Raw genomic sequence first — 22,449 nt, forward strand, 5'->3', positions numbered from 1 at the left:
TTATTTATTACTCTACCAGATATTGATCATCTAGTCGTCAATATACAAAGTCCCTTTAAACGAAGTAGTTTGCTTATCTCGTTTTTCAATAAATGAGCACCATCAAGTACATTTCAGGTAAAGTTAGTAGGCTAGCCAGTTTTGCTACGAAGGTAGAACATGCAAAATAGGCAAATGACCACTAGGCTATATGAACCATATTGTATTATCAAATATGATTTATATAGGTTCACAGTGGTTTGTGTATACTCCTCTTTATATTTCTCCATCTTAGAAAAGCATGTCAGAATGCATTCAGATTCAGTTTTGGCCGTTCCTATCGCTGATCCGAATGAGGTTATTATTAATTAATAACAACAGGGACATTGTATATTGAACTACAGGTCCTTTCTCCTTGTTACTCAAAAGATATCTGAGCAACCAGACCTTATATTTCAAAACCTTAGCATATAAATCAGTATTGACTAAATCCTAAAGAATTTTTCGATTTCTGTGGACTGTCATTGATTCTACTAGAGTTGGACTCGAGTTATCATTTATTGTGTGTGACTCGAGTTATCTATATGACTCGCACTCGTACTCAACTAACCACCAGTGAAAATTCACTCAGGGATATTTGACTCTTCTCCGGACTAGGCTCGAGACATAGATTAACAAAGATTCAACTTGACTCAGGGTTTAGAGAGTTCTAACCAATAGTGCTATGATTTGTTGACGAGTACAAGTACACGTGCTATTCCATAGAACAAGTTTATGCTATGCTTGTTTATCACTTTAATAGAAAAAAGAAGATCATGTTTTACTTCATATTATCTTGCAGAACCATTGATAAATGTCAAATATGAACCCAAAATGATAAGTGTACATGGCGCAAGAACATTTCGGTGACAGTCTAAAACTGTTACTTCTATGTGAATACTTATTTGATAATAATTATAAACTTAGACAACAATGAACATGAAAATGTCTTTTACCCAAATGAAACAAAATAAGTTGAGTGTTGGTCATTTGAGAACGAATCGAATAAATCCAAGATCAGTTATATTTGATTTAGTTGATTCTTAACTAGAAATAATTTAATTTTGAATGATATCGTTCTTTTAATAGGCATTTGATGTATAACAATCAGAAGAGGCTTCATTTAATTTTTTTTAACAGTGATGAAGGGATAAAACCAATACAGCAATGTTTCTTCTCTCTATACTGTAATACCAGCAGTTTAAGAATATACATTGATTTATTAAATTCTAAGCCGAGCACGGACCAATTTAGAATAAATTTGACACTTCATATTCAAAATATTCTAGTTTTCGATCTTGGCCATTCGTGGCTCCAATATTGTGAAAATTTTATTATATTTTGACTTGCCATATCGTACCAATAAGACAATGTTAAATACACATATACCGGTAAATAAAACATTCACCTGTCACGACCATAAAGCAGTTTACTATTGTTTCGTAAGTTACTTTGAGGGCGAGATGTATAGTATGCACTTTTTAATAAATAAAAGTTACATATGTGCCTGTACTGTACTGTAAGTCAAATATTTATGAAGAGTCAATATGGTACTATCTTAGCCCTATTAGGATATTCGGTATAGTGTGTGTACCAGGTTCGGGTTAGGATAAATTTATTCCGATTTTCCTTATTTTAGTTCTAGTACGGGTTCGAGGACTGTCTGTGTTAGCCAAGTGAATATACCCCCTGCCCATAGGCTTCTGTCTCTTAACACAACTTAGGCAAACAAGATTAGTTACCGCCATATTGGTACACACACTTCTGGAGCGCCAGATATTCTATATTACAATTATTTTTCATAGTGAAATAATATGGTCATAGTGCAGGAGAATTTCTGGAGAACCCAGCTTTAAACAAAAACTTCCTTCTTCAATTAATTGTGATAATGATATGACTAGGCTACTGCATTTTTATGAAAGGGGTAATTGAGCTTTTGGTAATTAAATTTATGGGCAACGATATTGAAACGTTTCTGAAACACTGCTGTAGAAAATCAAGTCACCTTCATTTAATTTTTCAGAATTACAAAATAATCTCATGAATATGATGATTCTGCTAACGGAATAGTGAAACATCAATCCATATTTGAAACTATTATTTTAGAAGGTATTCATTAATACAAACTTATTATGCAAATACCATGATTACAATTTGCTATAGGCCGTAGGGGTTGATTGTAAATTCAAAATATACATATATAAAACATATAGAATAACATGAATTTGGTCATACCTCCAAAACGAACTTTTGATCGATATATTTCTTCGCAATCGGGGGATGGAAATCAGGTGATTCCAAAAATCTCAAGAAAAATTCATAGACGAGCTGAAAATAGAAAAAATGGAGTTAGACAGTGAATACAACATGTATAAAATTAATACTGGCAATTTTTATGAATTCAACTTTATAAAATTGCTACCAAATTTGCACTGATTTGTGAGCCTGATGCAAGAGAAGCCACAACTTTACCAAGAAAATCTTTGTACAGAATAAAAGTAAAAGATTACAGTTTAATAGTGATAGTTTAATAGTGAATAAAAAAAATCAATTTTGTAAAATTGAACTATTTGATTTTTCTTGTCAGAGATGCGTCGTAGGAGTTTGGTGTGCTTTTATTGATACCGTGGTCGGGTTTCCGAACTCCTCAGTCATGAGGGAAGAAATTTTGAATTCTCCAAACTCGAAGTTGGCATTTCAAACTCGCTTCTATAGTCAAAATTCCAATAACCAATCTTCTTGTGGTAAGAAAAGGGTCAATTTTAAACCTAAAGCTCGTTCTCAATATTAATATTCATTTTACATGTACAACAGTAATTTCACATACCGGTAAGTATCACACAATCATAAAAAGTTTACTGGCTACTGTAATTAACAACCAGGGATAGAAATTCGGCTAGGTAAACATAGTTACCAGGCTAGTGAGCAAATAATTATATGTCAATAACTAGTATCCAATATATGGTACTTCAGTTATGTGACAACATAGTAGGAAATCAGAATTTGCACATTTCCATTTACAGCCGTCTCACTAAGATTTACATAGGTGAATAGATTAGATTGAGGGAAAGAATTGAACAGCCCTTTTACACCACAAATAACAATTATTGCTTACTTTGGCCACACTTAATATGTTGAATGATAACACATCTCGAGGAATAATACAATAGTACAAAACTATCAATACTACTATCAGAAGTCTTTGAAAGAAACAAATCGTTTGAGGAAAATCTGACATAAATCAATATCTTCGAACAATGAGAGTCAATATCGCATGCAAAACAGTAATTTCAAATACTGAAATTGGAATTTAAATAAAATCTCTGTAAAAGTGCAGCTGTTACATTCAATTGTGTTTGAAATGCAATGTATATGATAAGTTTTAAAAAGAAATTTTGGTGAAAATTTTTAAAAATGGATATTGAATTTTTATGCTAGCTCAACATCTCTTTCAATTAGGTACTAACTCCAAAAAATGAAAATCTGATAAAATCAACCCTCAATTATGGTGAGGTGATGAAAACCTTCAGAATTGAGAATCGGATATGAATATACTCATGTGCTGTATTATGGTAACATAATACTACGCAAGAACAATAATAAAAATCTTATTCCTCAATTGAAATACATAAGTGAATTTTGTAATTAGACAAAATAGCATTATAGTCAACCGATAGAGATCCGAATAGAATTGCTTCGACAACTGAAGGATGAAAAACTTGTATGGATAATACTAAGAGTATTTGAATAAAAAAACAAAATATGGTTAAATATATTTGGGTTAAACAAATATCTTTACATAACAACAATTTTCAAACAGGGTTACAGATACATAAATTCGCCCAGTAAACATCAGTAGGCCTATACACTGTTCCTCAGTAGTTAGACCATGTATTAGAATTTTCCTTTACTGCCTAGTGCCAACATACATTTTTCAGATTATTACAAACAAAGTTGATGTTCATATCAAATCTGTACCTAATAACTTAATTTTAATTTTAATGTCATGGAGCATTATTTACATTTTTCTAAATACTTATCAAATCCCAAAATAAAAACTATGCCAAATAATCTTAAAAAATTATCTCTTTATCACATGTGACACAAATATAAAGATGAGAGGCAAACAGTCATGGAAAACCACAGGAAATAGAATCCCACACAAATACATATGAGCGATATGTATTGCGATTTGTGGTCTTGTGGCAAAGAACAACCTATGATAAGCAGGGATATGAAGACAACAAAATTAGAAAATAGAATAAAGTAAAGCTTGTACAATTCATGCGAATATAACAGTAAAACATAGGGTTTTAGATATCAAACTTAGCAATGAGTAGTGTGCTTTACAAACAACCAACTCCAAGTTTGACAATCGAATACTTGAGAACAAATGCTTAATTTTATAGAAAGAAACATAAAATATCATAGGCCTATAAAAATGTTCCCATATGACATATATAAAGTGTTCCTATCAGAAAAATAAAACAGCAAAATTTTGGGCAAAATAGCGGAACTCTATGAAAACTTGAGGTCTATTAGTTGAGAAGAAAAGCATTTTTTTCATAACAAGAATACCAAATGATCCACATGTATTCCGTTTTGACAACATTATGTTAGGAAGGATCTAATAAATACCAACAATATTTGTCTATAACAAAAATGGGAACCGGATTCCGCACAATCACTGTGTGACCGTGTGTAATACAATAATACGAATTACAAGTTAGTGTAATATTGCTATTCAAACAAAATGGAAAATGAAAAATTCTGAACAAGAATATTGCCGTTGTAATGATTTTACATTAATCATTCATTATATGTGCATTCAAAACAATCTCATTTTTCATATATCAGTACATAAAGATTGACCTCAAATCCTGGGCAAATGTGTACGGTATATTTATATAGAAAACTGATCAATATTCAACTTACTAAAAATAGATTTCACATACTAGGATTTAGCATTATAATTTCTTTACTAAACTGAATCCATGTTGCATGTTATTAAATAGTAAAAATTAATTTCTACAAACCTGTATATGAGGCCATGCTGCTTCTAAATTAGGTTCGTCCTCTTCCGGATCGAATTCAGCTCCGCTTGGATTACTCAGAGGTGGAAGAGATCGAAATGTATTTATAGCAAACTGAATAAGAAAGGAGAAATGAATGAGTTGACAATACTTACAAACATTTACAACATTTATTACACATAAAAGTAACTGGGTGAAACCACAGGCCGCAATTTTATTTACCATGGGCTTTTCTATTAGTTGCAGGCACGAAAATTTGGGTTGTTGATCTCATGACATACATTGTTCGTGTCACGTCAGGGTATTGTAACGTCATAAACGTAATAAATTTGACTCGGGTATAGGCTTTGCAAAGCAAAGGGATTAGAATTACTAGCACATTAATTAAACAAAATTATAAACTAGTTTTGCGGACCCCATATCATTCAAAATTGGCACTTCTCCATGAGCTGCACAATTTTTTCTTGTGGGAAGGATTTTGCCCACGAGCCGCAGATTGCACAACCTTGTCTCAAACTAAAAGAATATTGAAATTGACTATTGACTAATACAATATTTTAAATCCTTGATTTTACGAATAATTTCAAAATAGATCAATTTGGAAAAAGCATAATTGTGAAGAATAGAAGTTTATTAACTTAACAGTATACAAAAATTTCTTTATGAAAGGTGTAAAGTAAACAGAGAATCAAACATAATCGTTAGCTCAACTTTTCTGCATTTCCCATTTCAAAGCATTGAATCCTATGAGTTCTTGTTGAACATGAACCAATGAATATATTTGATTTCATCACATTCAAGTGCGGGATATATTATTTCAGGATGCATTATTAAAATCTGGTTGACCATTTCTGGCTACATGCATAACAGATAAACTCAAGTAAATTAAACTGTAAGTTTGATAAACAGGCCTACAGGGTAGTTCATTTGAGAATATGCAATCTCAGCATTTCCACACTTTTTGCACACTCATAAAGTCATAATGCATGTCAAAATTTGGGAAAAATTCAACCTTGCATTCATTTTAAATTGGATTATAATACCATAACAAAGCAATTGTAACGCCCGGAATTGGATACTCAAACTGCGCTACGTTTATACCCAACCACTGTCAAGTACCACGTCCCGGTTCTCCTACAATTTGCAATGCAAACTCGTAACATTAAGTCCCCACTCACAGTCTTGAACTTTTGAACCCAACACCTCAGAAGATCACACGAATTGGAAGAACTTTGTTGTAATATTCCGCTTGAAATCACGACAGAATACGGCAATAGCATTCACAATGCACATAGAGTTTGTGGCTCAACTAAAGTTTGAATTTCAATAATACACGCACAGAGTTTGTATGAGTTTGTGATTAACACACTGAGCACTGGGTTTGTGTCAGAGTCTGAGTTTGATTACAAATATTGATAGATTCCGGGATTAAATAACTAAATAAAATACAGAATAATTAGTAAACATTAATACACAATAAATCCCTGACTATCCTATATCCTAACATAATGATTCCCTAGCTACATTATAAACATAGCAAAATCTACTAACTACAAAACACACTCAACTAAATCCTAAAACACCGGCAAAGCATATGACTGCAGATTGCACCATCACAGCTCGTCTCCGCTCACGCAGAACCGAGAGCAATACAAGAAACTAACTATAGAACAAGAGTCGTCGTCGGTCGATTGCCTCAGCCAATAGCGTGCAAGACAAACATATTGCGACATAGCTACTATTCCCACTCTCTCGAATACGATAAAGAAATAAACAAGAACTACCAAAATGCGACCTGCGTCCATTACACCGGCCCCTAAGAACCGTCTACATCCCACGGTTATTACCGACCACCAAAAGGACGCATGTCTCATTTTCACGAAATGAAAACATGAAAAACAATATATACAAAAATTACACAACTCCCTCTAACAAACACAATTTACGAATGTCTCGCATGTAACAAGAATCCGCAGTCCTCACACGTACACTGCGGACATGCCCATCTGAATCAGGAAATACTTCCTCGATTAACCCTTTCGGCCAGAATCCTCTCTTAGTCTTTTCATCCACAATGAGAACAATATCTCCAATGGCAAAGTTTCTCACAGGCTTGTGCCACTTTTGCCTCAACTGCAATGTTGGCAAATATTCTTTCAACCACCTCTTCCAGAAACAATCTGTCATTAATTGTACCTGGCGCCACGACTTCTTATATCCATCTGCTTTCATGAATTGATCAGGAGGTAGATTCGGATTAGGCCTACCAAGTAACAACATATTAGGACTCAAAGTTGCGAGATCATCCGGGCTATCTCCAATCGGACAAATTGGTCTCCCATTTAAAATGCTTTCACACTGTGTTGTAAATGTATGCAGAGCATCATCATCTAATAATCTCTCCCCAGCAATTGCTCTCATCAATTTTCGAAAAGATCTTATCATTCTTTCCCATGCTCCATTTGTATGTGAAGCCAAAGGTACAGAAAAACACCATTCAATGTTTTGCTGTTGCATAACTTTAGAAATTTGATTTTGATTCCAATTTTGAATCCCTTCACGAAGTTCTCTCTCAGCACCAATGAAGTTTGTTCCATTATCACTGTACATTTTCCTTGGTCGTCCACGTCTGTTTATAAATCTCTGAAACACATTTATGAACGATGAAGTATCCAGTGACTTAGCAATCTCGATATGAACCGCTCGTGTGGCCATACAACTGAACATACATCCATATCTTTTCTCCTCACTCCTGCCTCTCTTCACTAATATTGGTCCAAAATAATCACAGGCAGTTTCCATAAAGGCATGATCACTAGGTGTCACTCGAACCTTTGGTAACGGTGCCATCACTTGCTCCCCCACCTTAGAGTTCCATCGACAGCAAGTAAAACATTTGCTCAATCTTCGACGCACAGTTGCATGTCCCTTAATAATCCAAAATTTCTCACGAATTGCAGATAAAACATGCAAAGTACCACTGTGACCTTCTCTTTCATGATACATGTCAATCACCAAATTAGTAACATAACTATCACTCGGCAAAATTACTGGATATCTACTTTCCAATGGCAAATGTGAACGATCAAGACGACCACCAACTCTCAAGATCCCATCCACAACAATAGGATTCAGTTTCTGTATTGATCTCATCTGCTCATTTCTTGATAATGACTTCTTTGGCGTCCTGACAATCTTTTCTTCCAAAGATGAATGATTATGCAAAGCATCGATTTGTTTTCCAAACTGCTCTCTTTGCACAAATCTTACTATGCAATCAATTGCACAGTGTAATTCACAAATCTCAAAATGTCCTGTTTTCAGCTGACCGACATCTCCATCACCTCGAGATTTAGCCACCTTCCATCTGAGATAAGATCGATATCTCAAAAGCCAAGCTGTCGATCTCTGAAGTTTCTCCAAAGTAGAGTATCTCGAAAGCAAATGCTTGATTGGATTTTCCTTCAAGTTATCTCTGACACAATACACAGATAAATCTTGCTTCAATTCAGGGTCATTATTTAATATGCCACGAATAGGTTTTGATTTTGGCCATAGGCTTTCTTCTCTCGTCAAAAAAACAGGTCCCTCAAACCAAATCTTTGCCTTGTCCAACTGATACGGTTTCAAACCTCGAGATGCAATATCAGCCGGGTTACATTTCGTGTCAATATGTCTCCACTGCGAAGGCTCTGATCCCTCATGAATAACAGCAAGACGATTCGCCACAAAAGTATGAAAGCGTCTTGTCGTATTAGTGATATACTGCAACACTGACATTGAGTCGGTCCAATAAATTACTCTATCAATTTTGTACTCCAGCTGAGTCTTCACAAACTGACCCAACTTCACTGCTACCACTGCCGCAGTCAACTCTAGCCTTGGTATAGTCACTGGTTTTGAAGGTGTCACTCTTGACTTTCCCATAACAAAACTGCAATGCACGGTTCCATCAGACTTGTTCAACATTCGCATATAGCATGCACATCCATATCCGGTTTCACTTGCATCACAAAAAATATGCATTTGAATTTCACTAGGGTCATTCATATCTGATGATTTCAAACAACGAGGAATAGAAACACTTTCCAGATGCGGTAAATCTTGCAACCAGTTCATCCAGCAAGCCTTTTCACCATCAGGAATTTCATCGTCCCACCTCAAATCTTGTTTACATAATTTCTGCAGAATTTTCTTCATAGGCAAAATAAATGGCTGCAGAAATCCAATCGGATCAAATATCTGGCTCATGGTAGAAAGCATACCCCGTCTTGTAGTTGGTTTGTCTTTCACATTCACCTTGGTCACGAATTTATCCAAATCAGTATCCCAATATAACCCCAGGGCTCGTTCCACCGGTAGATTATCAAGATCCAAATTCACCAAAGTCTTTGCTCGCTCACTTTCTGGAATTTGCTCAAGCACCTCTCGACAATTGCTGATAAATTTCGTCAGATGGAATCCACCACTTTCCAGTAGAACAGACAATTGCTTAACCAAGTTTATAGCGTCACCACTCTTTGCTAAGGATTTCAACAAATCGTCAACATAAAAATTCTTCAGCACAGTATCAACTACCGATTGTTCAACACCCGGCTCATTATCTGAAGCACATTTCCTCAAGGCGAAACCTGCAACTGATGGACTTGAACGGCTTCCAAATATGTGTACCAACATGGAATAGTCACTTGCTTGAGATGACAAATCATCATTCGGCCACCACAAAAACCGAAGCGAGTCACAATCTTCTGGCCTCACTCTCACCTGATGGAACATAGCCTTGATATCTGCCATCACACCAATTCTTTCTTGTCGAAATCTCAAGAGAACTCCAGCCAAATTATTCGCATAATCTGGTCCTTGTAATAAATTATCGTTTAAGGAAACCCCACGAAAAGTTCCGGCCCCATTGAAAACTACACGGAATTTTGATTGTTTCGTACTATGATGCCCCAAATAAAAAGTTTTGTCACTAGTCACCAATTCATCATTAGGTATTTTTCTCGCATACCCATTGTCCAAGTAATCATTTATCACGCTCTTATAACACTCAAACAATTCTGGGTCTCGAATAAATTTTCTCCTTTGGTACATTAATTGTTTCTCAACCATGGTACGATTATTAGGAAGTTTTACCTCTTTATTCTTCCATGGGAGTCCCACTTCATAATGTCCATTAACTTTACAAACAGTTTTTTCCATGATAGACAATGCCCGCTTGTCTTCAACAGACAGTGAGGATGCAGATTCACATGCATTATCATTAAAATCATGCTCATAAATTTGACACAATTGGCGATGTAAAATATTATCATCACAATGAATAAAATTCACAAAATTATTATCACAATTAGAAACACTCTCTGGGCCAAACAGTGTCCACCCCAACAAGGTTTTCACCGCTCTGGGCTGTCCCCTTTTCCCGCGTTTAACCTCTAACACATCATGGGCATCTGGGACATTTGAGCCTATAAGAAGCTTGACCTCCCTATCCGTATTATCAGAAATATCAACATGGGAAAAATGTGAATACAATTCAGTATCACGCACACTGGGAATACTCGATTTTAAGTTTGGCAAACGCTCAACAGTTAGAACTCTATCCAGCACTAGGGAGTTGCCTGCACCCGTTGCAGTCAACGCTACCTCAAACCCCTCTTGGATTTTATGACCAGTCACAGTCTGCACAGAAAAATTGGTTTTAACCCCACTTATACCTAGCTCCCTCATGAGCCCACTAGTACAAAGGGACACCGTAGATCCCGGGTCTAACAGGGCATAGGTTGATATCTCCCTACCTCCTATGGCCTTACCCCTGACCGTGACTGGCAACACTTTGAGTCTAACATTCCCAACCCCTCCCGTAGCCTCCACGCTACAGGAAGTTGCTCCACATGTAGCTTTCTCACCGGCCCCACTGACCGGAGCACTCGTCTCTTTTCCTGAACAAGAACTTACAGGATTAGTAGAACCACCCGGCTTTTGCCGAGGTGGGAAATGCAGCAGCACATTGTGCTTTTTGCCACATCCATCAACATTGCATAACACATTGCGGGTACACTCATTTGCTTTGTGACCACTCAAAAGGCAATTATAACACAATTCATTTCTGCCCACCCACAATGATCTTTCTTTAGGAGTCATTTTCTTAAACTTCAGGCATTTCCATAATGGATGTTGATTACCTGACCCACAAAAAGGACAATCAAACTTTGCAATGGCCCCCCTACTAGGTATAGCATTGGAATCGGTCACAAAGGAGGACACCCTATCCCTAGTCTTGGGAACAGTCCCTCGTTTAGGACTTCTCGACTTTTTCTGTTCCCTATTCGAACAGACAATCTCCCCATACATGGTAGAAGCACCACGAGCAATTTGCATAACATAATCCTTTAAATCGGAAAACATTGGTTCCCTCCCCACCTCATAAATGCCGCTTGCAATCTTAGCATAGCCAGACTGCAAATCTTCAGGCAACCTGGAAAAAATCTTTTTCAAATTAACACTACTATTAAGATTATCCATACAATCCCATTGGTCAAAAACAATCTCACAATTATCCATTAATGTCACTAACTTATGCAAGTCAGCAGAGTTATTATCACGAAGAGGTTTTCCTTCAATCAATTCTTTCATAAAGGAATCTATAATCATATGTTTTTTGCCAAACCTCTCATTGAGAATGTCTAGGGCCCGCTTGTAACCCCTTTCCCATGGTTTAGTAATTACACATGACCGAATTGCCTCTCTGGCAATGCCCTTCGTACATTTTAAAAGAATAATAAGCTTACGATTTGCTGGAATATTTTCCACATCCACTGCTGCTGTAAATTCACTCAGAAACTCTGGATACCTCAGTGGATCACCATCGAACTCAGGTAGATCAACTTTCAGATGTTCACCCATTGATGCTGGACATGTAGGAACCACCGGATACACAGGAATTGCAGGAGAGCTCAAAGATGTCACTGCTACACTCGAACCGTAGACATTCTGGACAGGAACACTGCTCACACGATGATATTCACCCATTCCAGACACGCCACTCGTGACTGGGAATTGGCTCGCCACCGACACACCACCTGTGGCCGGGGCATAACTCGACACCGGCATGCCACTCATTACCGGATTGTAAACACAATGTCCAGATTGTACAAACGATGTGACAGGAACTTCGGACGATCTCTGCAGTCCAGGATTAGACATGTTTATAGCATTAGTCAATGTTGACGTCATCAATGGCACACGAACATCAGAAAAGTTTGTCTTTACAGGGGAAACCACAGCAGGACTTGATATAGGAATGTTCTCTATTTTTCTTTCAGGAATCGGCTGCAACTCAAATGATGAGGGTTCAGTCTTTACAAAAGGCACATTAGATTTAGGATCATAAATGTTCACAAATTTAGGTTTTGTCAATGGCTCTATCCCACTGACCAAGTTTTCAGAGGCACAACTTGTATACTCCAATTGATTGCTATCCAAATTAGAACTCATGATAGATCCTTCAGTTTCTTCGAAACTCTCAGCTATCAATTTCGCTTCATCTGCAAGATATTCCGCATCCAAAGCTCTTTTTTCAATGTTCAATTTCTCCTTTTCCAAAGTAGCTTGTTCACGTTCACGTTTAGCTTGAAGATCAGCTAGCTTGGCATCCAAACGAGCTCTGGCAGCTACTGATGATCTCACAGATGATTTATTTGAAGATTTACTTCTATGAGAAGCAACACTTGTTTTTCTTGATTTACTAGACACAGAGTTATTTTTGCTGGCGGCAGCATTGTATCGCTGCAAATATTCCCCATATAATTTATCACATACCGCTTTCTTTCTGAAAATTTCATCACACTTTACAGTCGCTTCTTCAAACTCAAGCTTGTCCATCTCCAGACCGGTATTGACAGAATTTCGAAAGTCTTCACAAGCATTAATACAGTTCTCAAATGCAGCATCCACAGCTTCTTTTGCACCCACAACCTCTTTGTATTTCTGTGGGTCCAGCATTAGATCCTCAATGGTTTTCAGAAGCTTTGTAAAGTGGCTTTCATATCCCGCACGAGATCTTTTCTTTTTCATTCGCAGTTCAGAAACAATACCATCTTCATCAGACATCTCGCAATATGAATAGCTTTATTCCGTTATGAAATTGTCCACGATAGAATGCAATTATTCTTCGAAATTGTAGAATAACTATGTATTTGAAATTCTCTACGTAAAACGTAGGAGACGAATCTTTATTTGTAATTGTGTAACGCCCGGAATTGGATACTCAAACTGCGCTACGTTTATACCCAACCACTGTCAAGTACCACGTCCCGGTTCTCCTACAATTTGCAATGCAAACTCGTAACATTAAGTCCCCACTCACAGTCTTGAACTTTTGAACCCAACACCTCAGAAGATCACACGAATTGGAAGAACTTTGTTGTAATATTCCGCTTGAAATCACGACAGAATACGGCAATAGCATTCACAATGCACATAGAGTTTGTGGCTCAACTAAAGTTTGAATTTCAATAATACACGCACAGAGTTTGTATGAGTTTGTGATTAACACACTGAGCACTGGGTTTGTGTCAGAGTCTGAGTTTGATTACAAATATTGATAGATTCCGGGATTAAATAACTAAATAAAATACAGAATAATTAGTAAACATTAATACACAATAAATCCCTGACTATCCTATATCCTAACATAATGATTCCCTAGCTACATTATAAACATAGCAAAATCTACTAACTACAAAACACACTCAACTAAATCCTAAAACACCGGCAAAGCATATGACTGCAGATTGCACCATCACAGCTCGTCTCCGCTCACGCAGAACCGAGAGCAATACAAGAAACTAACTATAGAACAAGAGTCGTCGTCGGTCGATTGCCTCAGCCAATAGCGTGCAAGACAAACATATTGCGACATAGCTACTATTCCCACTCTCTCGAATACGATAAAGAAATAAACAAGAACTACCAAAATGCGACCTGCGTCCATTACAGCAATGGTTTATAACATCTGAAACAATCCATCAGAACTCATCATTAGAGCAAATATTACCAAGGTTGTTAAATATTGATTTCATCTCATTATGGGATGGAACACATTTCATTCAGTTAATTTTATTTTCATACTGAATCCTTTAAATGAAGGCTTTGTTAAGTAAAAAATTTCAACTACATTTTATAAAACTGTAGTGAAAAATTGATAACAACCAAAGTGGGATTAAATGATTTATCATGATGGACAAGTTTCTGTGAAACAGATTAAGTATATATTTGATATATAGCAGCCTGACACAACCAGTGGCACATGTTGACAAAGCTAGATTATAGAAATACGTGTGTCCTGTATTGATTTATGATAAATTTAAATTATGGATATGAAGTCAGATATTCAATAGCATTTGTGAATATGTGCTAAATTATTGAACATACAATATTAGAGTATTTTAATAACTATTGTTGAGAAAATCCAGGTGTTTGAAACATGGAATCATGTAATGCCATGCATGATTGGCATCCTGCCGCGGACAGTTCTTATAGCATTCCTCCGGTGGTAATTTTGAAATTTCACAATTATTACACAAGAAGTGAAGATATGATTACTTCAAAGTCAATTACATACATATATACATACATACACCTTTAGACAGGAACAACCAAAAAAGAATATCTACTGTTCTGAATATATTCTAAAATAATATTTTTGAAAATGGAATTCCTAATATATTCTAAAGTGAGTCGTGTTCAAAGGAGAACATATAGAATTCAATGTGTATTCAATGGTTCGATTTTGAAAAATGCAGGAATGTTGCAGATAAACAGCTATTTGGTTGTTTACCATTTTCTACAGTTTTCACAACTCAAATAAAAGCCCCTTTGTGTCATATTGCAGGAGTTATTCAAAATGATATTTTTTAAAATGAAACCAATCTGAATTATCCCTAAAATCAAGGATTTGAAATATTGAGTAAAATTAAATCAATTCGTTGTAAACATTCCCTTTTCAGAGTTCTACCAATAAAGGTTTTGAGAAAATATTTTGTCCGTGCAGGCTAGTAGCCTATAACTTGTGAACAAACAATATCAGAAATATCGACCAGCTGAAGATATTTGAATATAAAAAGTTGAGGAAGAGTGCAAACAATATATCATTTTATTAACAAAAATTTTGAAAATATATTTTCAAGAGCTAGATCGTAACAGGAAAATATTTGAAATATCACTCTCAAAATTAATTAAAGTAAAAACACTTCAGTTGAGGTAAATTTATGCTAAAGTACCTGGTATTTAAATAATATTTAATGTGCTGTTATAATAACCGTTATAGTAGTGTGTAATTGATTAACTAATAAGTAAATTTGCACTAAATGAAAGAGTTATTTTATTAATATAATAATACTAAATGAATTGCAATAGACCTACATATTCTGCGTCTGTACCATATGTTCACTTCAAAAAGGTAAAAGAAGTATCATCACGATGCTAATTAGTGTGGTTAATTGATATGTTCTCAACATTGGACAGAGATTAAGGTAATATCATCCCCATAGGCTATCTATCAGGTGAAAATCAATACTAATAGGAAATACACTGCTCAAGAAAATATTTAGAAGTGGAAATATTATAGCGGAGGTTTCCAACCTTTGAACCAACCGATATATTTACCTTTTGAATACAAATCACAATAGATTGGAAGAAACTTGACTTAGCATTGAATATGACAAGTGAAAGTTTTATAATATATGCATATTTAATCAATGTGATAAGTGGGCTTCATCTTGTGTACATAAACGAGTATTTTAGACCAAATATTATTGCTGGCCATATTTCTCACTTTGCCACAAATTTTCCACATTTGAAAACGAGTATTTTAGACCAAATATTATTGCTGGCCATATTTCTCACTTTGCCACAAATTTTCCACATTTGAATGCTTTGTGTCAAGTTTCAAACATGGACATATAGGAAGAAATCTATGAAAATGGATTGATAATTTACAGCGCATTGAAATCTTTAATTTTAAAAAATTTAATTTTTTGTCGCATTATCTTGTGACAAGTTATTGGAAACCACTGGAATTGAAATGCAATTGAGCATATTATGAAAAGTGCAGAAAAATTACAGAAAAACAAATTAACTGATTGATTCGTCTGTAATATTTTATCCATTTATCGTAAAATATATCCTAAAATATTACAGAAAAGTTAAGAGTGTATGAAGATTTCAGTTTAGAACTCAAATTCCGTTAACAAAACAGAATACTCACCATATGTACAGCTTCTGGGTAAATTGCCTCAGTGATAATTCCTCTGTTATGAGTAACGTATTCCACCATTTCATTTAATGCTGCTCTTTTAACCTCCTTCCATTTGAGATCACTAAGCGGATCAGTTACAAAATCGAATACAACACAACATTGCTGAAGTTTTCTTACAAACAGATTTTCAACGTCATTTGGTGCAGCATCTGTAATTAAATAAAGCCTGATATACAGCATGTCTCGTGTTTCTAGCAAAATATATCATTAGACTAGAGATAGTTCTTGAGTACCTCCAGATAAATTTGATAAGTCAATTTTAACTAATCATAACAATAATTCGTAACAGTAGCACTCCAAATTTTGACATCTTTCAGGAACACATTTTTACTCTAAATTCTTAGATGCAAATCTTCTAACAATAGAGCAAAATAAAATGAACTTAATTCTGATGAAACACTCTCATTAACAATTTTCTAGAAAAACGAGAGTCTCCAGTTCAAAATTTACCTCCAATATATGAACATTTGAGCTCAAAATAAAATATTTATTCCCATTTTAGTACGCAGATAAAATATCTCAACCGTAATACGAATACGAACAGCGGGTTTAGCACAATCACAATTTATTATCGCCAAAAAATTCTCTCTTCTTTCTCTACAGCCAGTGTACAACTAAATAATGATTTATCCTCAATTTTAAAACACTGCAATTTTTGAATGAGCCCCAAGCCTGATTTGAGTCTTATTTATCTTCAGGTCTCATTTTATTGTCCAATTTTAAGTTTCTGTACGATAGTACCTTTTAAAGCAGGAATCTTCACGAGCTCTCTGTTCTTTGAAATATTGAATCTTGATGAATTTTGACGTTTATCTTTCTTTACCATCGGAACGCCGGGTGCATATTTCACCTTTGTAAGTTGTGTGACTGGAGGACCAGCATTATTGTGATGCTGAGCATGAGGCTTTTTCTAAACAAAGATGCACTGAATATGAATCAGGCTTATAGTGTATAATAGTAAGTAAACATCTTTCGTTCAGACCATAAATTTTAGAAGCGCCGATTACCTTTCTAATTTGGGGAACTCTACCAATGAATTGTGGTAGGTAAGGCCCAAATACTAAACTGAGCTACGGTATGTTCCATCATTATCCAGTTTAAATTTAATACTTCATTAAAACGACTAGCCTAATTGAATAACCCCACAAAGGAACTATTTAAAATAAAACATCAAGCAGTAAATAGGATTTAAAATCGGATTTTTAATGTTTATCACAAGGAAAAAAAAGTCATTAATCATATCGCAAACCACGACTTCTTGTACGTTTACCAGTCCATGTTGGGTGAGGGAATAGTTTACCAGTTATTTATTTCAGAGGTATGAACTTGCTGGCGAGAGAAGCTGCCACATATTGAAACAAGTTGTGCAACAATACTCTTGGACATAATGTACCTTTCCCCGACCTTTGACCTCCGAAAAATTCCTCCTATACTTTACCATTGCAAAGTTTTCAGGGCTATTTTAAGAGTGCTTTTGCGAATTGGCGCCTGTGAAATTGGGTATGTGTTTCAAACCATCATTATGTTTCATCGCATACAACAATCTGTTTTTTAAAAGTACCGGTAAACAATTTTAGCCTAGTCTATCACAGCTATTTCTACACTAAATTTTTATTACTGCAATTAAATTGAAACTCCTAGGAAGACAGAGTGATCATTGAATTATCTGATTTATATTTAGGTTTCCGAAACACAACTGAAAACTAACGAACAGGGTTCAAAAACGCGAAAACGAGGTATTGTTTACGACCACGCTCGAAAATCTGTCTGAGTGAGAAATCTGTCTGAGCGGATGCGAAAAGGGAGCATTGTTACGTCACACTTTGCATCTTGCGGATTGGCCAATATCACGAAGTAAACAAGGAAGTCGATGCTCGGGGAAAGGTCTATTCTCCCTCACAGGATTCGGACCTGCCATCCCTGGCAGACTAATCAGAATTACGATGGAATGGAAGCAATATTCCAAACTCATAGTACGATATGCTAGTCGTTGAGCTGAATTATTAATTATATAATAACAAGCTATCGGAAAATAATCTTTGTATACAGATAAAATTCCTACCTCGTCCTCATCTTTTGATTTTGAACTTGCTGTATTGGTTTTGGATCCCTGAAATAAAAGAAATAGCTATATTGCAATTTTTGATTTTATACAATATAGTACAACACCAAATAATACAATATTATATAATAAATTAAACAAGTGATTAAACTCCCCCTGATCAATTTGAAAAGTTGAGTTGATGGACAAAGTAATAAAGATGTGTTTGACAAAGGTTACAACCTTCTACTGCTGGTATTGCCGGTTTAATATCCCGAATTCATAATATAATAATAAGCTGCACAATGCCGAACCAAAAAAATTTGTTCTTTCAAAAATATTACCCTCCAACATATCAATGGCTGATTTCACTGAGTGAAAAAATAGTATCACCATTATTCATCTGGTACAGGAAAACGAACAACAGGAAAATAATTACCTTTTCCTTCTTGGGTTTGTTTGGCATCTTCGTTGGTGTCTTTGGTCTTCACTTAAGATAGCCAAATTAGGTTATCCGTAGTTATAATAATTTATAACTTGCTGCTGTGGTCCAATATTGTGTTGCAAAATATCACAACGCTTCAGATTTACAAGTATTGTAGATTAAGAATTTCTCATTTTTTTATCACAATTACATATGCTGCATGCACAATAACTATGTACAGGGCTGTATATACCTATATAAATTTAAATTCGCTATAAACTGGTTCTGAATATCGAAAAAACTCTATATCTTTAAATTGATTCAGCTTTGAATAAAATAATGGTGACACATTCAGTAAGATTTTGTAACAGTAATGATGTCAGCAGAGAAATTAGCAACCGGTCGCAAAGTTAGCTTTTTTTTGCTCTGTTCTACAGTCTGGACAAGAAATGGTACATTCAAATTTCAGAAATTTTGACAGTGTTTTGAGTTTTTTTTTATTCATTCCATAGCAGTCAATATTCCTACAGGAGTGGTGACTCCTCTACCGCCCATGGGCCTGATGGCGATGCTTGTTTTTGGATGAAATATCAGATGGATTTAATTAATTAAGGTTCATGAGGCTCAGTAAAAATACTGAATATAACGATTTTGAAAGTTCTTGAAATGATCCAGCAATTGATTGCTATTCCAGTATGACACAGTTCTCCTATTCCAAGAATAAGTTAAAAGACAGCCGACGCATCTCACAATTGATTTAAATTATTATAGAGACAGGAATGATGCGATCCAATGCATCTGCCGTTGCATCAGATGCCCTCATTTTCGCAACAAATTGAGTGTTTTATTGAACCTAATGTCGGGCTCGGGACACCTTCAGACCCTGGAATCGGACAAACTATGCCCTACTAAATTTTTGGATGTAACAACCATTGTAGTAGTAACAGTATTTCGAGTTTCAGCGGACGCACGACATATTGTATCTTAACAAAAGTTACCGTGTTACACTATCATCCCGAGAACTGGAGAATGAATGACACAAGCACTGAACCAGCCAATTTATCATTATTCGAAAAAACTACATCATATTAATACAGCCATGTACTCAACCCAAGCCGCAAAAAGCACGATGTGGTCGCTGAGTTGTAGGTACAGAGGTAGGAAATAGTTAAATTATCATATGGCAGTACCGAGACTGCAGTATGCTGGTATGGCAATTCCAGATTTATGTATTGTAATACACCCCTGCACAGTACCAGTATACAGCAATGAATACAGACTTGACGGCCAGACTACATAATCTATATAAGTTAATACTCTTACTAACATCTGAAAATTGCATTGATTGGAGACTTAAATGCTGGATCTCAAATATGGTACAACCCGCAAAAGTTAGGTCATATTGTGGTCTTTCCAATAATCTCCAAACTTTGAAACTAGGGTCAGGTATGTGGCCAATAACTTTCCCACGCACCTTCTTTAGAATAAAATAAATAGTGAAGAATATCACTCATTAAAATAGGTCACCAACATTAATTGATCAATATATTTGAGCGATATAGCAACGTCAACGAAAGATTGAACGATGCTGTAATTCTGTAATTAGCACCCTCGGAGCTGTTTTACCTTATCGGTAGGCAAAGACAATTGTTCCCTGCTAAAACTTGTATATGATATTTCTCAAAAATATATAGCATCAATTGGTTTTTAAAAACTTTGTTTCAAATAATTTATGGTAAGGTGTTTTCAGCAATAATATTTAATAAACAGAATGAAAGCACAGTAAAAATTATACTGATTCGAAACCAAAATTGAAGGGGAACATTCGTCATTACCATGTATCACCGACCCGGCGGTGTCAGAGGTCGCGACAATTCAACACACGATTGGCTGAATTTGCTCTGACGTCATGACGTCTAAAATACTATAGTTGGTAACCACAGAGAAGTTTGAGATAAAGAACCCAATTTATTTCCAAAAAACAACGTTGTAAGAATACAACTTATATGATTATTCATCTCAAAATACCAACCACTAACGGAAAACAGCAGAGCAGCGTAATCAAAATGTGAGCAATGAAAAGTCAGTTTTTTACTTGCGTGTTTGGAAAGGGGAAACGATTTTTTTTATGTCAATGGATTTGTTACAAATCTTAAGACGTGGAAAGTCATAAATGACCATTGATTATGCAAACCAGATATTCTTTCCACAAGATTAGCGCCTGGTAGTCAGAGGTATGACTGGCAGCATATGTCTTATATTCAGCATTCAGCGCCAACCGAGTCAAGCGAATAGTGAATATGTTTATTTCGATTTCCTGTTACAACAAAACAAAGTAGCAATACAGTGCAAAACAAACAAATATACGAAAAACCGGGAAAGTGGTAAAAATCTAAAAAGATTCAAGACGTGCCACTTACCCAAACAGCAAACAATTAACACATTGAAGTAAATTTGAAAAAAGTACACGAAAACAATTTGGGCGAAAATTCTTTTGAGTTTGAACACACAATTTCTACTATATTGTATACTCGAAAATAGCGAGTGGTGTAGACTTTGTGGAGTAGGCTATAATAAACAAACACGCGGTGATTAGGGGAGATGCGGGAGAGATGAACCATTTTTAATATATCTCCTCAATCGTTCGTAGCAATTTGAAGACGCTCATATCGTCCGAAGGTCATTACCTCTGCTATATTTCAGTTATGTCTCTTTTAATCCAACTGACCCTGTTTCTGAGTTATACCAGTTTTAAAAAGGGATGTCAGATGTCACAAGTCTCCTGCATGTTGAGGAGAGTTGTGCATACCATTGATGAGAGTTGAGCCGCTACATGCAGAATCGCACGGGAAGTAGCGTTTAAGTTGCAATCGGGAGAGTATCTTTCACAAATGTGAGATGCAAATACTTCTGTATCGGAACCGTGAGGCAACTGGGCAAATTTAACTTAGCTAATCTTAAATAGGAATCAATGCATCTATAATCTTATTTATTTTTGTCAGTCAATACTGAATGGAAACGAATTATACCACCGAAGCCTTCTTATGGACCTTTCCCCAAGCATCGACTTCCTTGTTTACTTCGTGACATTGGCCAATCAGCAAAATGCAAAACGTGACGTAACAATGCTCCCTTTTCGCATCCGCTCAGACACTTTTCTCACTCAGACAGATTTTCAAGCGTGGTCGTAAACATTACCTCGTTTTCGCACTTTTGAACTCTATTCGTTAGTTTTCAGTTATGTTTTGGAAACTTAAATGTAAATCAGATAATTCAATGGTCACCCTGTATTCCTAGGAGTTTTAATTTAATTGCAGTAATAAAAATTAGTGTAGAAATGGCTGTGATAGATTAGGCTAAAATTCTTTAACGGTACTTTTAAAAAACAGGTTGTTGTATGCGATGAATCATAATGATGGTTTGAAACACATACCCCATTTCACAGGCGCCAACTCGCAAAAGCACTCTTAAAATAGCCCCGAAAATTTTGCAATGGTAAACTATAGGAAGAATTTTTCGGGGGTCAAAGGTCGGGGAAAGGTCCATTACACCTTGGTAGCACCTAGAAATCGAAAAGAAACGTTTATTCATAAGTTGAGATAGCGTGTGACAG

General features: G+C 35.6%; 1 protein-coding gene across 2 annotated transcripts in view; it reads right to left on the reverse strand.

Moving 5' to 3' along the window:
- LOC120327184 (serine/threonine-protein phosphatase 2A 56 kDa regulatory subunit gamma isoform-like) overlaps nt 1-19,148 on the reverse strand; it is a 30,919-nt gene extending 11,771 nt beyond the window's left edge. For both annotated transcript variants that reach the window (XM_039393621.2, XM_039393619.2), the window contains exons 1-6: nt 18,852-19,148; nt 18,434-18,481; nt 17,113-17,281; nt 16,321-16,520; nt 5,055-5,165; nt 2,254-2,346 (exon numbers count right to left, since the gene is read on the reverse strand). In XM_039393621.2, the coding sequence (XP_039249555.2) occupies nt 2,254-2,346; nt 5,055-5,165; nt 16,321-16,520; nt 17,113-17,281; nt 18,434-18,481; nt 18,852-18,878 (648 nt within the window). In that variant the 5' untranslated portion in view covers nt 18,879-19,148. The remainder of the gene's footprint in view (nt 1-2,253; nt 2,347-5,054; nt 5,166-16,320; nt 16,521-17,112; nt 17,282-18,433; nt 18,482-18,851) is intronic.
- Between the last annotated feature and the right edge of the window lie 3,301 nt (nt 19,149-22,449).

The sequence above is a fragment of the Styela clava genome, chromosome 4 (assembly GCF_964204865.1).
Source record: "Styela clava chromosome 4, kaStyClav1.hap1.2, whole genome shotgun sequence".
In the NCBI taxonomy this organism is placed as follows: domain Eukaryota; kingdom Metazoa; phylum Chordata; class Ascidiacea; order Stolidobranchia; family Styelidae; genus Styela; species Styela clava.